A 14,979-nucleotide genomic window follows, 5' to 3' on the forward strand; every position below is an offset into this window, starting at 1 on the left:
ACTATGATGCTTTCTTTGACTTGGTCAGACTGTCTGAATATTTTGTTTTTGACAGGTAAACGGCCTCCTGTGTCCACATCATGGGTTCACAGATGTGTCTGTCCAGGGGTCAAAGAAAAGAGCTGAGCAAACTGCTGTAGGACTTACCTGCAGTCAGCTTGCTGTTGGCCAGAGAGGGTGTCTGAATAGACAACTCCATCGACTGATCCATCTTTAGGGTCCGTTGAGGGGAGGTCAGGGAGAGGTTCACTCTCTGCTTCCAGATCCTCATCAGTAACCATCAACATGGTTATGTCTGCCCTGTCATTGTAGAGTTTAAGGCGGTTAACATGGATCACCCTCTTGGGTGTCCTGCTAGTGCCCAGGTCCACTAGGTAAGTGACCTGACTCTTCTATTCTAGCACTGGAGAAGGGCCACTCCATCTGTCCTCGAGTGCCCTGGGAGCCACAGGCTCCAGAACCCACTCTTTCTGCCCTGGTTGAAATATAACCATTGCAGCCTTTTGGTCATACCACAACTTCTGGAGTTGTTGGCTGGCCTCAAGGTTTTTGCTTGCCTTTTCCATGTTCTCTGCCATCCTTGAGCAGAGGCCAAGCACATAGTCAACCACATCTTGTTTAGGCCCATGGAGAAGTCCATCCCAGCCTTCTTTTACAAGTGCTAGTGGCCCCCTTACAGGATGGCCAAACAGAAGCTCAAAGGGGGAAAAACCTACTCCCGTCTGTGGCACCTCTGTAGGCGAAACGCAGGCATGGCAGGAAGACATCCCATCTCCTTTTGAGATCTTCAGGGAGCCCCATGATGATGCTCTTCAATGTCTTGTTAAATCTTTCCACAAGACCATTAGTTTGTGGATGATAAGGTGTGGTGAACGTATAAGTCACCCACACGCATTCCACATGTGTTTAAGGTAAGCTGACAAAGTTGGTACCTCTGTCAGAAACCACCTCCTTAGGGAAGCCCACTCTAGTAAAGATACCTATTTGGGCCTTGGCTACTGCAGGGGCAGTAGTTGACCTTAGGGGGATTGCTTCTGGGTACCTGGTAGCATGATCCACTACTACCAGATTTTACTGGTTCCCTGAGGCTGTGGGAGGTTCAAGTGGATCCACAATGTCCACACCAACCCTTTCAAAGGGGAGCCCCACCACTGGAAGTGAAATGAGGGGGGGGGGGGGGCCTTTGGGTGGCCACCTGTCTTGCCACTTGATTGGCAGGTGACACAGGAGCTGCAAAACTCCCTTACCTGCTGGGACATATTGGGCCAATAGAAATGGTTCACTAATCTGTCCCATGTCTTGATGTGTCCCAAATGCCTGGCTAGGGGGATGTCATGGGCCAATGTGAGGATAAACTCACTAAACGCCCGAGGCACTACCACTCTCCTAGTGGCACCAGGTTTGGGATCTCTTGACTCAGTGTAAAAGAGTCCACCCTCCCTATAGAGTCTGTGGGATCCACTGACACTTCCTTTTTCTTGCTCAGCTGCTTGTTGTCTCAGGCCTTCAAGAGTGGGACAAGTATTTTGTCCCTGGCACAGCTGTTCCCTTGAGGGTCCCCCTGGGCCCAAGAGCTCTACCTGGTAAGGCTCCAGCTCCATGGACTCAGTTCCCTCAGGGGATAGGACATCTCCCTGGGAAGAGAGGTCCTGTTTCTTTTGCTGTACAGAGGCTGGTCCCCAGTCCTCTTACCTTTTCTCTTGGAAGATTGGGCCATTATTCCAGGCTCCAACACTTCTTGTTCACCCTGTGTTCTGCTCTGTGCTCTTGTCTTAACACACACCAGTTCAGGGATACCCAGCAGGGCTTCATGGGTCTTGAGCTCTACCTCAGCCCATGCTGAGGACTCCAGATCATTCCCTAGCAAACACTCTACTGGAATTGCAGAAGAGACCACTACCCGTTTCAGGCCAGTAATCCCTCCCCATTCTAAAGTCACCATTGCCATGGGATGGACTTTAGTTTCATTGTCAGAATTGGTGATTGGATATGTCTGTCCAGCCAGATACTGTCCTGGGAAAACCAGTTTGTCTGTCACCATGGTGACACTGGCACCTGTATCCCTCAGGGCTTCTACCTTATTCCCATATCATTAGCTGCTGCCTGTATTTTTCCATGTTAGGCGGCCAGGCAGCTAGTGTGGCTAAATCCACCCCACCCTCAGAGACTAAAGTAACTTCAGTGTGAACCCTGATTTGCTGTGGGCACACTGTTGATCCCACCCGGGGACTGGCTATTCCAGTGCTAACTGGAGTAGTAGTTGTGGGACTTGGGACAGGCCTTGTCTCCAGGTTGGTGTCCATGCTGTCTACAGTTGTGACACCAGGCCCTTCTTGGGATCAACATTTTCATCCTTGTACCCATTTATGGACTGTGAAGAGACTCGGGGGCCCACCCTTCTGAGCAGATTTTTGGGGCCCTTGAGAAGACTTTGTTTTTGTCTTTGGCCGTCTCACCACCGTTCCCCGGGGAGGCTTTGTGATCCCTTTCTTTTGGTCACCCCCTGTGGAAGTCTTGGTCCCCCTGTCTTGACCCAGTGGTCTGCCTTCTTTCCCAATTCTTGGGGAGAAATTGGACTTAGGTCTACCAGATGTTGATGCAACTTATCATTGAAGCAATTACTTAACAGATGTTCTTTCATAAATATATTATACAGCCCATCATAGCCACTTACTCCACTGCCAGTTATCCAACCATCTAGTGTTTTGACTGAGAAGTCAACAAAATCAATCCAGGACTGGCTTGAGGTTTTGTGAGACCCCTGAAACTAATTCTATACGCCTCAGTTGAGAATCCAAAGCCCTCAATCAGGGTAGCCTTCATGAGGTAATAGGATTCTGCATCCTTACCAGAGAGTGTGAGGACTCTATCCCTACACTTACCAGTGAACATTTCCCACAGGAGAGCTCCTCAGTGAGATCTGCTTACTTTTCTGGTTGCACAAGCTCTCTCAAAAGCTATGAACCATTTGGTGAGATCATCACCTTCTTCATATTTAGGTACAATCCCTTTGGGGATTTTTAGGATGTCAGTATTCTCTCTGACCCTATTTAAATTGCTGCCACCATTTATGGGTGTTAAACCCATTTCTTTTTTCTCCCTTTCTATAGCTAGGAGCTGTTTCTCCAAAGCTGATCTTTTGGCCATCCTTGCTAAAAAAAAAAGTCCTCTTCATTGAGGCTGTCCTCAATGCTTACAGAGGGACCGGACTCCCCTGTAGAAGAACCAGACTCTCGGACTATGATTTGTGGAGACAGGGTTCTTGGAGCCCTGTTCTCCCTAATTAGGACGGGGGGGGCGCGAAGAGCTCTTCCTCCGGTTCACTAATTTCTTCCCCATCTGAGGGAGGGTCTTCCATGTCAGTGGGGTGGTCCCTTGTATAGTCTGTCAAGAGCTCTAGGAGCTTGACCTTGGTAGGGTTGGACCCAGTTTTGATCTTTTTTTCACACATCCCTAGATGCAGGTAAGGAGTGAGGTTGAGTTCCATCACCATCTCCTCTGGGTTATTCATTATGTCTCTAAAAGTTGGGATTACTTTTAAAGAAACTAAAAACTACTTCTAGTGCTTAAATCCTAATTTTTACAAAACGTTTAACCTTAAAAAGAAATGCTAACAGGGACTTACACAAGGCCCTACCAGGACTTTTAAAAATGTGGTAAATAGTCAAAATTAAAAAATCTATTTTCTAATGACAATTTTGGAATTTAGTTGTGTTATCGGGTATTGGCTGAGTAGTCCAGCAAATGCAAAGTCTTAGACCCCACTGCTGATCCACCAATGTAGGAAGCTGGCTCTGTACATACTATTTCAAAGTGAGAGATAGTGTGCACAGAGTCCAAGGGTTCTCCCTAGATGTTGATAGTGGCAAAATGAGATAATACTAATGCTCTATTTAGTGGTAATGTGGTCGAGCAGTAGGCTTATCAGAGGGTAGTGTTAAGCATTTGTTGTACACATACAGGCAATAAATGAGAACACACACTCAATGACTTAACTCCAGGCCAAAAGGGTTCTATATAGAAAACTATCCTTTTCTTAATTTATTTTAGACCCACAAGAGTCCAATTGCAGGTAAGTACATTAAAGGTAAGGTACTTTACATAGGTAGAGATAGAACTTTGAATCAAAACAGTAATGTACACAGTTTGGCATAAAATTGGAATAAGCTATTTTAAAAGTGGGCACTGCAGAATTCAATAGTTCCTGGGGGAGGCAAGTACAGGTTAGTTTTTGAGGTAAGTAAAGCACTTACAAGTTCAGTCTCCGGGGCATAGACAGCCCACCGTTGGGGGTTCAAGTCAACCCCAAACACCCAGCACCAGCAACACAGGGCCGGTCATGTGCAAAGGTCAAAGAGGGGCCCAAATAACATAGGCGCCTAGGGGTGCTCCGGTTCCAGTCGCTAGGAGGTAAGTACCTGCGTTCTCAGGGAGCAGACCAGTGGGGTTTTGTAGAGCACTGGGGGGTGGAGGGGTGGGAGGTAGGGGGAATCCCACACAGGCACACAAAATACACCCTCAGCGGCACAGGGGCAGACGGATGCAGTGGGCAAACAAGGCGTCGGTTTGCTAATAGGAATCAATAGAGGGACCCGGGGGTCACTCAGACGATGCAGGCAGGGCACCTGGGGGCTTCTCAATCCAGCCATCGACTGGGCAAGGGTGAGGGCCACCTGCTGGTCACTGCTGCACCGGTGGTTGGTTCTTCACAGGCCTGGGGGCTGCGGGTGCAGTGCTTCTTCCAGGCGTCTGGTTTCTTTGTTATCGGGCAGTCGCAGTCGGGGGGTCCTCAGAATTCCCTCTATAGGCGTCGTTGTGCGTGTGCAGAGAGGTTGGCTCAGGGTGGACACATCGTCGGAGTGCCCTGGGGGTCCTCTCTGCGGCGTCAATTTCTCTGGACACGGGCCAGGGGCGTCGGGTGCACAGTGGTGGGGACTCACGCTTCTGGAATGAGGTGAGAGTCCCTTTAAAGATGGTTCCTTCTTGTTGCTTTAGACAGGGCCGCTGTCCATGGGAGTTTCTTGGTCCTTTGGAGTTGCAGGGCAGTCCCCTGAGTCACCAGAAGTCCTGGGCCCACAGGATGTGTCGCAGTTGCAGGTTCTTTGAGTCAGGAGACAGGCCGGTAGGCCTGGGGCCAAAGCAGTTGTCGTCTTCCTTCTTCTCTGCAGGGTTTTCAGGTCAGCAGTCCTTCTTCTTGTTAGGTCATCAGGAATCTGATTTCCTGGGTTCAGGGTCGCCCCTAAATACTAATTTTAGGGGGGTGTTTAGGGCTGGGCTGGAGTGCCATGTCTACTTAGTCTTTTTCTCCCCACCAGCACACACAAGCTGTGAGGCAGTGTGTATGTGCTGAGTGGGGGGTCCCCAGGGTGGCATAATACATGCTGCAGCCCTTAGAGACCTTCCCTGGCATCAGGGCCCTTGGTACCAGGGGTACCTTTTACAAGGGACTTGTCTGTATGCCATGGCTGTGCCAACTGTGGAGACAAAGGTACCGTTTTTAGGGAAAGAACACTGGTGCTGGGGCCTGGTTAGCAGGGTCCCAGCACACTTTCAATCAAAGCTGGCATCGGCAAAAGGTTAGGGGGTAACCATGACAACAGTGGCATTTTCCTACAAATCTTTTCTGGAAAACAGAACTCAGGCAGTCCAGATATCAACTTTTTGCTCAGATTATTAAGATATTTCTTGTGGTGTTCATAAAGGGTCTGCTCTCAGTACCACTTTTTAATGCATATAGGTTGCTGCTCTGGTAGATTTGAGTGCCTCCTTTGACTTTCCATCTTTGTAGCTATGCAAATGACACCCAATTAATCATCCACATAGAGGGCAACATCATTCAACTCCAGGATAAATTCAAAGGCTGTCTGATTAAGGTAGCTACCTGGATGAATGCTCACCAACTACATTCTGATAAAACAGAGGTTCTGCTATTTGGTAATCCCCCGATCTGGTCCTCTATGTGGTGGCCACAATCATTAGGTGAATGTCCGGAACCAGCATCCATTGCCCGTAATCTGGGCATGCTATTTAATAACAAACTCATTTGAGTATCACATAATAAAATGAACGTCTACATGTTTCCTGCTAATGAAACAATTAAAGAACATCCTCCCTTTTATTTCTAAACAGCTGCTGGTGCAAGCCCTGCTTTTAAGCAGCCTGGACTATTGTAATGCTCTGTATGTTGGACTTCCAGAGTACCTCATAAAGAGGTTCCTACTTCTACACAGTGCGGCAGGTAGGTTGATTTTTGGAAGGAGTAACTTTGACAGTGTCTCGTCTTTACTTGCCCAGTTACACTTACTCTCTCTCTTCATACAAGATGCCAGTTCAAGGCGCTTTGCATGGCTCATAAAGCCCTTTACACAGTAGAACAGGTTTAACAATTACATTCCTCCCTGACTGCTGCGCTCAACCTCCACATGTTTAATCACAGTATCTGAATACCGGAGAGAATGACTGGGAGGGCAGGCTTTTTCTGTGGTTACAGATCAGGCATGGAACAGACTGGCACCTGAGTTACGCCTAGAACTAAATATTTTAAAAATTTGCAGGACTCTAAAACCCATTTATTGAGCTAGGCTTTGCCTGGAGCCACTGGGTATGCAAGATGGTTTATAAAGTATTAGCTCGACAGCACCAGGACACCCTTTGATAATTGTGTGCTCTATAAAACTAATAAATACATTAATAAACAAACCAGAGTGTGTGTGAAGTGTTTCTAGGCTGAAATTGGTTGCAATTGGTAATGTGTACTGGATTTCTGGAAATAAACTTATCTATGCAATTAAGAAGATGTAAATTATTTTAAAATGTCGGTGTATTAAAAATACAAATCGGGTCTAAGTAATGTATTTTAATAATAAGAAACACAATAAAGAGACAATTACACACAATATTTCATAGAAACAGTTAAACCTCGTCTTGTTGAATTAGTTTTCATAATCCACGGCTGCTATTCCAAGATGGATGCTACTTAGTCTCCTCAGAAGTAATATACGATGGGCCAGACCCATTCACTGCTGCCCCTTGGACAACCCATTGTCTCCTTACCATAGGCACGACCTCCAGGGCAGCCTCCTTCAGCTTGGCCTTCACTCGTGTGGCAATCTCGCGCATGTACGGCAGGGAGAATTCAGTAAACTGGTTGGGTCCAAGACATCCGGCATGGGACTCGAACACCTGAAGGGCCTTTTGGAGAAAGAAAAGTGAAAAATAAACTACGACCAAATTAACATAAAAAACAATTGATATAGACGATATAAAAACGGGTCCCAATCGTTTTTTTGTTTTGTTTTTTTACTTTAGGTGTCCCTCTAGCCCAGAAGCCTGGATCATGCAACAGGGTGGTGGTGCCCATCAGTAGGGAAATTGGCGACATTATATTCTCCATGACATGCATGACTTCACACATGTAAGAATTCACAGGGGATGCAGCATCTTTGCAAGGTTAGGGCAGTGAGGACCACTCACAGTATGCATGACGGAGGAGGACGTAGGCCCATATTTATACTTTTTTTGCACCGGATTTGCGTCCTTTTTTGATGCAAAAGTGACGCAAACTTACAAAATATAATTGTATTTTGTAAGTTTGCGCCGCTTTTGCATCAGAAAATGACACAAATGTGTCGCAAAAAAAAGTATAAATATGGGCCCTAGTGTTCCAGAAGCTCCTGTGACTGCACTGAGGGACAGTGACGTGCATCACTGGAGGAGAAGACCTCCTGATTTGGGGTGAATATCTGCTGGATCCTCCTTGAGCGCTGGATTGGTGTGGAATTGGGCGAGAGTGCATTGACCCTGTTCCAATTTTAAAGGGCGAGGGGTATACGGTAAGGGATCTTCCTCAACTCCCACCCTGAAAATACATTATTTTTACAGCATTAAAGGCTGAAAGCCATAGGTGTTCCAAACAACTGTGAAAGAGCCCTAATGAAATGGAAAATGTCACTTACCCAGTGTACATCTGTTCGTGGCATGGGACGCTGCAGATTCACATGCTTTGCACATCCCGCCATCTAGTGTTGGGCTCGGAGTGTTACAAGTTGTTTTTCTTCAAAGAAGTCTTTCGAGTCACGAGATCGAGGGACTCCTCCCCTTTCGGCTCCATTGCACATGGGCGTCGACTCCATCTTAGATTGTTTTCCCCGCAGAGGGTGAGGTAGGAGTTGTGTATTATAGTAATAGTGCCCATGCAATGGAGTAAACATGTATGTACATAATGTAGTTTAAAGTGATATATTTACAAATTTACAAATGTTGAGAATCAACTTCAAAACGGCTACAGGCTCCCGGGGAGGTGGGAGGGCGCATGTAAAATCTGCAGCGTCTCATGCCACGAACAGATGTACACTGGGTAAGTGACATTTTCCGTTCGATGGCATGTGTAGCTGCAGATACACATGCTGTGCACAGACTAGTAAGCAGTTATCTCCCAAAAGCAGTGGTTCAGCCTGTAGGAGTTGAAGTTGTTTGAAACAAAGTTCGTAGTACTGCTTGTCCTACTGTGGCTTGTTGTGCTGTTAACATCCACGCAGTAGTGCTTGGTGAACGTATGAGGCGTAGACCATGTGGCTGCCTTACATATTTCAGTCATTGGAATGTTTCCTAGAAAGGCCATGGTAGCACCTTTCTTTCTAGTTGAGTGTGCCCTAGGTGTAATAGGCAGTTCTCTTTTTGCTGTGAGATAACAGGTTTGAATGCATTTAACTATCCATCTAGCAGTGCCTTGTTTTGAAATTGGATTACCTGTATGAGGTTTTTGGAAAGCAACAAATAATTGTTTTGTTTTCCGAATTTTTGTTCTGTCAATGTAGTACATTAACGCTCTTTTGATGTCTAATGTATGCAGTGCTCTCTCGGCTACAGAATCTGGCTGTGGGAAGAACACTGGTAGTTCTACTGTTTGATTCAAGTGGAACGGTGATATGACTTTTGGTAAACAATTTGGATTTGTCTGTAGAACTACTTTATGCTTGTGGATTTGAATAAATGGTTCTTGTATGGTAAATGCTTGGATTTCACTGACTCTTCTTAGAGATGTGATGGCAATTAGAAATCCAACTTTCCATGTTAAATATTGCATTTCACATGAGTGCATGGGTTCAAACGGTGGCCCCATGAGTCGTGTTAAGACAATGTTGAGGTTCCACGAAGGAACTGGTGGTGTTCTTGGTGGTATAATTCTTTTTAGGCCTTCCATAAATGCTTTTATGACTGGTATCCTAAACAGTGAAGTTGAGTGGGTAATTTGCAAGTAAGCTGAAATTGCTGTAAAATGTATCTTAATGGATGAAAAAGCTAGTTTTGACTTTTGCAAATGTAGCAAATAGCTTACAATGTGTTTAGCAGATGCGTGTAAGGGTTGAATTTGATTATTATGGCAATAATAAACAAACCTTTTCCACTTATTTGCATAGCAATGTCTAGTGGTTGGTTTTCTAGCTTGTTTTATGACTTCCATACATTCCTGTGTAAGGTCTAAATGTCCGAACTCTAAGATTTCAGGAGCCAAATTGCTAGATTCAGCGATGCTGCTTTGGGGTGTCTGATCTGCTGATTGTGTTGAGTTAACAGATTTGGTCTGTTTGGTAGTTTGATATGAGGCACTACTGAGAGGTCTAGTAGTGTTGTATACCACGGTTGTCTTGCCCAAGTTGGTGCTATGAGTAGGAGTTTGAGTTTGTTTTGACTCAACTTGTTTACCAGATATGGAAGGAGTGGGAGAGGGGGAAAAGCGTATGCAAATATCCATGACCAACTCATCCATAACGCATTGCCCAGAGACTGATCTTGTGGGTACCTGGATGCAAAGTTTTGGCATTTTGCGTTTTCTTTTGTTGCAAAGAGGTCTATTTGTGGTGTTCCCCAATTTTGGAAGTAAGTATGTAGTACTTGGGGATGAATTTCCCATTCTTGGATCTGTTGGTGATCCCGAGAGAGATTGTCTGCTAACTGATTCTGAATCCCTGGAATAAATTGTGCTATTAGACGAATGTGGTTGTGTATCGCCCAATGCCATATTTTCTGTGTCAGTAGACACAACTGTGTTGAGTGTGTTCCTCCCTGTTTGTTTAGGTAATACATTGTTGTCATGTTGTCTGTTTTGAGAAGAATGTGTTTGTGGCTTATTATTGGTTGAAATGCTTTTAACGCTAGAAATACTGCCAATAGTTCTAAGTGATTTATGTGAAACTGTTTTTGCCGAAAGTGCCATTGTCCCTGAATACTGTGTTTGAGGTGTGCTCCCCACCCTATCATGGAGGAATCTGTAGTTATTACGTATTGAGGCATTGGGTCCTGAAAAGGCCGCCCGTGGTTTAAATTTATATTGTTCTACCATTGAAGCGAGGTGTATGTTTGGCGGTCTATCAACACTAGATCTAGAAGTTGACCCTGTGCTTGTGACCATTGTGATGCTAGGCAATGTTGTAAGGGCCGCAGGAGCAATCTTGCGTTTGGGACAATGGCTATGCATGAGGACATCATGCCTAGGAGTTTCATTACTATTTTGACTTGTATTCTTTGGTTTGGATACATGACCTGTATTACATTGTGAAATGCTTGTACTCTTTGTGGACTTGGAGTGGCAATCGCTTTTGCTGTGTCGATTGTTGCCCCTAAGTATTGCTGTGTTTGACACGGCTGAAGGTGTGACTTTGTGTAGTTGATTGAGAAACCTAGTTTGTGTAGGGTTTCTATGACGTACTTTGTGTGTTGTAAACACCGTTCTAGTGTGTTGGTTTTGATTAACCAATCGTCTAGGTACGGGAACACATGTATTTGCTGTCTTCTGATATGAGCAGCTACTACTGCCAGGCATTTTGTAAAAACTATTGGTGCAGTTGTTATTCCGAATGGCAACACATTGAATTGGTAATGTACCCCTTGGAATACAAATCTGAGGTACTTTCTGTGTGAAGGATGTATTAGTATATGGAAATATGCATCCTTTAGGTCTAGTGTTGTCATGTAGTCTTGTTGTTTGAGCAGTGGGATTACGTCTTGTAATGTCACCATATGAAAGTGGTCTGATTTGATGTAGGTATTTAATGTTCTGCGATCTAATATAGGTCTCAGTGTCTTGTCCTTTTTGGGTATGAGAAAGTACAGGGAGTAAACTCCTGTTCCTTTCTGTTGAATTGGTACTAATTCTATTGCTCCTTTTTGTAGCAATGCCTGGATCCATGTGTTGTTTTGACATATTGGGTGCTTTCGGTGGAACGTTTGGAGGGAATTTGAGAAATTCTATGCAATAACCATGCAGGATAATTGCCAGTACCCAAGTGTCTGTTGTTATCTCCTCCCAATGTTTGTAAAAATTGCTTAGTCTCCCCCCCACAGGTGTTATGTGTTGGGGATTTGTGACTTGGAAGTCACTGCTTATTTTGAGGAGCTTTGGGGCTTTGGAACTTCCCTCTATTCTTTTGGAATTGTCCCCCTCTATATTGCCCCCGAAAACTTCCCCGCTGATATTGACTTTGATAAGTGGGCCTTGTTTGTGAGGTTGTGGGTTCTGTAGCTTGACCTCGAAACCCCCCTCTAAACTGTGCTTTGCGAAATGTGCCTCTGCTCTGTGGGGAGTAGAGTGCGCCCATGGCTTTGGCCGTATCCTTGTCTTTTTTTAGGTTTTTCTATAGCAGTGTCCACCTCCGGCCCAAACAACTGCTGTCCATTAAAAGGCATATTCAGCACGGCTTGTTGTATTTCCGGCTTGAATCCTGACGTACGCAACCATGCGTGTCTCCTTATTGTTACTGCAGTATTTACTGTCCTTGCAGCTGTATCTGCTGCATCCATTGCTGACCGTATCTGATTATTTTAGATACTTTGTCCTTCTTCCACCACTTGTTGTGCCCTCTTTTGGAACTCTTTGGGTAAGTGTTCTATGAAATGCTGCATTTCATCCCAATGAGCCCTATCATATCTTGCCAGAAGTGCTTGTGAGCTGGCAATGCGCCATTGATTGGCTGCTTGTGCTGCAACCCTTTTTCCTGCAGCATCAAATTTGCGACTCTCCTTGTCTGGAGGTGGTGCGTCTCCCGAGGTGTGAGAGTTTGCTCTCTTGCGTGCTGCCCCTACTACCACAGTCTGGTGTTAGTTGCTGCGTGATATACACAGGATCTGTAGGCAGTGGCTTGTACTTTTTCTCCACCCTTGGAGTTATGGCCCTGCCCTCCACAGGCTCCTGAAACACCTGTTTGGAGTGTTTTAGCATTCCCGGTAGCATAGGTAAGCTTTGATATTGGCTATGAGTGGAAATTCACCTTTTGCCAGAGCCAGCTAATACAGTTCACAAATCTTATCACAAGCTCCTCTCCGCCTAAATGGCCTAAATCGCACAGTTATCCACCAAAGCTACCATGCCATCAGATGACAGGGTTAAATGATTAAGTAAAGACAGACAGAAAAACAAAGTAAGACAGAAAAGGCAGAACACTCCTGGACAGGAAAATATAATTAATAAGAGACAAATATGTCTTCAGTGTCACTCGTGCTACATAAAACGCAAAATTTTGTACTAAAATTTTAACAGAATTTAAAATTCTGGAAAGAAACAAAAAGGGGAATTGAAAAGATTTCAGAGAATGACAAGTAGAGATTTCGATCTTTTAAGTAATAATCTAACTGCCTCAACTTTGGGGGTCCGACCGCCAGATTACGGTGCTTGTGGTTGGAACGCCAGGAAACCGCCACCATCACCACCACCACCAGAATCATGGATCCCGAAGGGTTGGCAACAGTGCAAGTCGTGCTCAAGCATGCCTTTCCGTCAGCCTTTTCATGGTGGGGACCCTGGTGTGGGAAGGCAGGAACAGGTCCAGAGGGGAGCCCCTGCACTGCCCATGACCATGTCGTGGGCAGTGCATGGGGCCCCTTCGGCACACCTGGAATGCTCACTATCCGAGTCTTTGTTTGCAGACAGTGAGGATTCCTGGTGTGCTGACAGTGCAGCAGCATTGGCCTCTGCTTTCAAGGATAGCCTACGCCAATGCCGCCACACTGTCGGTGCTGGCCAAGCAGGTAGGGAAGTCATAATACAGGGGTGGGGAGGCCACCGGCTTGGCGGCCGCTTCCCCACTGCCGTATTTGCAGTACGACAGTTTCTCCACCAGGACCGTAATCAGCCCCTATATCTAAAATCAGGAAAATGTGGAGAAACCAAGGCCAAATGCTGATTTTTAGAGCACAAGTTCTCAATTAAATATATTTTTTTTTAAAAAAAGTCACAGCTTTCAGCAGATACGTAAAATGCTTCTGCGTTCACACCACAGATTATGAGACACTGACTGATGGGGAGAGACAGAACACCAGATAGCATGAATTTGGAGGGTGGAAGTTGCAGCAAGTTGTTGTAGTGGACTGATGTTTATGAACACTCGATATAGCTCTTAGAAGCAGTGAGAGCATCTAAATGCAGAGACAGCGCTACTTCCTAGTGCCTGAACCTGATATAGCGGATGAAAGAAGGCGTCAAGTAGTTAGTTTTCCATATTATTGGGAAGATGCTGCACAACTCCTCAGTGAAGCCGGTCTATGCACACTGAGCTGCTTGGTACCCTGAGCTTTCACAACGTAGATAGGATGCGTGAGTAGAGGTGCAGGAGCTGAGAAAGCCTCTGAGTGTTGCTCAATGAGTGTTTGCTCAATTCTGAAGCTTGAGAGGTTGCATGCGTAGACACATATTCTGCCCTGATCATGCTAAGAGCAGGCTTCGTGACAAGTCCCTCTGATCTTTTAAAAAGAGCGAGAAGCTATGCATTGGGCAAAGGGCAAAAAACACCTTTGAAGAGACATGATGTGTAAAAAGTACTGCAAAGCGCTAGAATTTTCTGAAATTGACAAATGCCAGCCTTTTACAAATGCAGGACTGTGCAACATGCACATACTGGGGATTTGAAGTAGACTTGGGTCACAGACCTGCCCCCCATTGGAAGTTGCTGTTCCCTAGTGTGGCTCAGAGTCAAGCCTAAGACCATGAGGGGCCTCTCCGCGCCAACGCAACATAATGCAACTGCACAGAAGTGTTTCATTCTTATAGAGGTCTCTCTATTCCTCATGCGCTATGTAATTGAATGTACTTTATTTCATCATTAGCTTTTCTTTTATATGCACATCAGAAATCTCACCTCAGGGTTTGGTCATTGTTTTTTTGTGCAGTGCCAGACTTGCAGAGAAGCATTTTTCTCCCAAGGACTGGGTGGGCGGGCTGTGAGACTCCAGCTGTTGTGGAAGAGGTGGCTAGTTTCTGATTAATAAGCACATCTCGGATGGATATTAGCTTTCTGTGCAAGACATGTACCTTTGAGCTTGGCTCACACATGGACATGGCCAGCTAGGATCATCGTTTCAAAACAGTGCATAAGTCTGTGGATCTGTGCGCAGTCACATGTGCTCAGCCACATTACACTGGGGGCTCCATGGCTGTGCATGAAGCCTGCCCGTGGTCAGTCTGCCTTGATGCAAACCCAACTCAGAAGCAATATGAGTAAAGTAAATAAAATATATATTTTTTTAAAACGCACACCAGATCCCAGCAGGATTGCTAGAACAGCTAGTCCGGTCCAGATGAAAAGCAGCATCTCAGGCAGCCATGTTATCTGGTCCTTAGAGGTGCAGAGGGGTGGCTGGGGATGCACTGTCCAGGAGCAATAGTGGTGAAATAGACCAGCCTCAGAACTGCAGATAGGTGAGTGGTGATGGATTCATAAGCCCCCCAACCTTGAATAGGAAGATTAAACACTAGGACTGCCTTCCTAGGGCTGGGCTGGGATTTGTACCAGCTTTGTGATGTCAGGGACACCAAGATCAGCCACAACGTCTTAGTACAGGAAGAGCAATACGGTGGAGTCGTGGGATACTGTAAATAAATGCATGGATGAGAAGCTTCCACGTATAAGTGGACAGGTGCCTACTCTTACCCTGCAAGACAACTTACCCTGGACTGCCATCATTTGCTCATTGCAAGTAAGGCGGGCA

The 14,979-nt window shown here is 45.6% G+C and overlaps 1 protein-coding gene across 1 annotated transcript in view; it reads right to left on the bottom strand.

Moving 5' to 3' along the window:
• The window catches only part of UROD (uroporphyrinogen decarboxylase), a 126,566-nt gene that overhangs the window by 51,452 nt on the left and 60,135 nt on the right, over window positions 1–14,979 (bottom strand). The window contains exon 7 of the mRNA XM_069232816.1: window positions 7,054–7,191. Within this exon, the coding sequence (XP_069088917.1) occupies window positions 7,054–7,191 (138 nt within the window). The remainder of the gene's footprint in view (window positions 1–7,053; window positions 7,192–14,979) is intronic.

Source organism: Pleurodeles waltl, chromosome 4_2 (assembly GCF_031143425.1).
Source record: "Pleurodeles waltl isolate 20211129_DDA chromosome 4_2, aPleWal1.hap1.20221129, whole genome shotgun sequence".
Taxonomy (NCBI): domain Eukaryota; kingdom Metazoa; phylum Chordata; class Amphibia; order Caudata; family Salamandridae; genus Pleurodeles; species Pleurodeles waltl.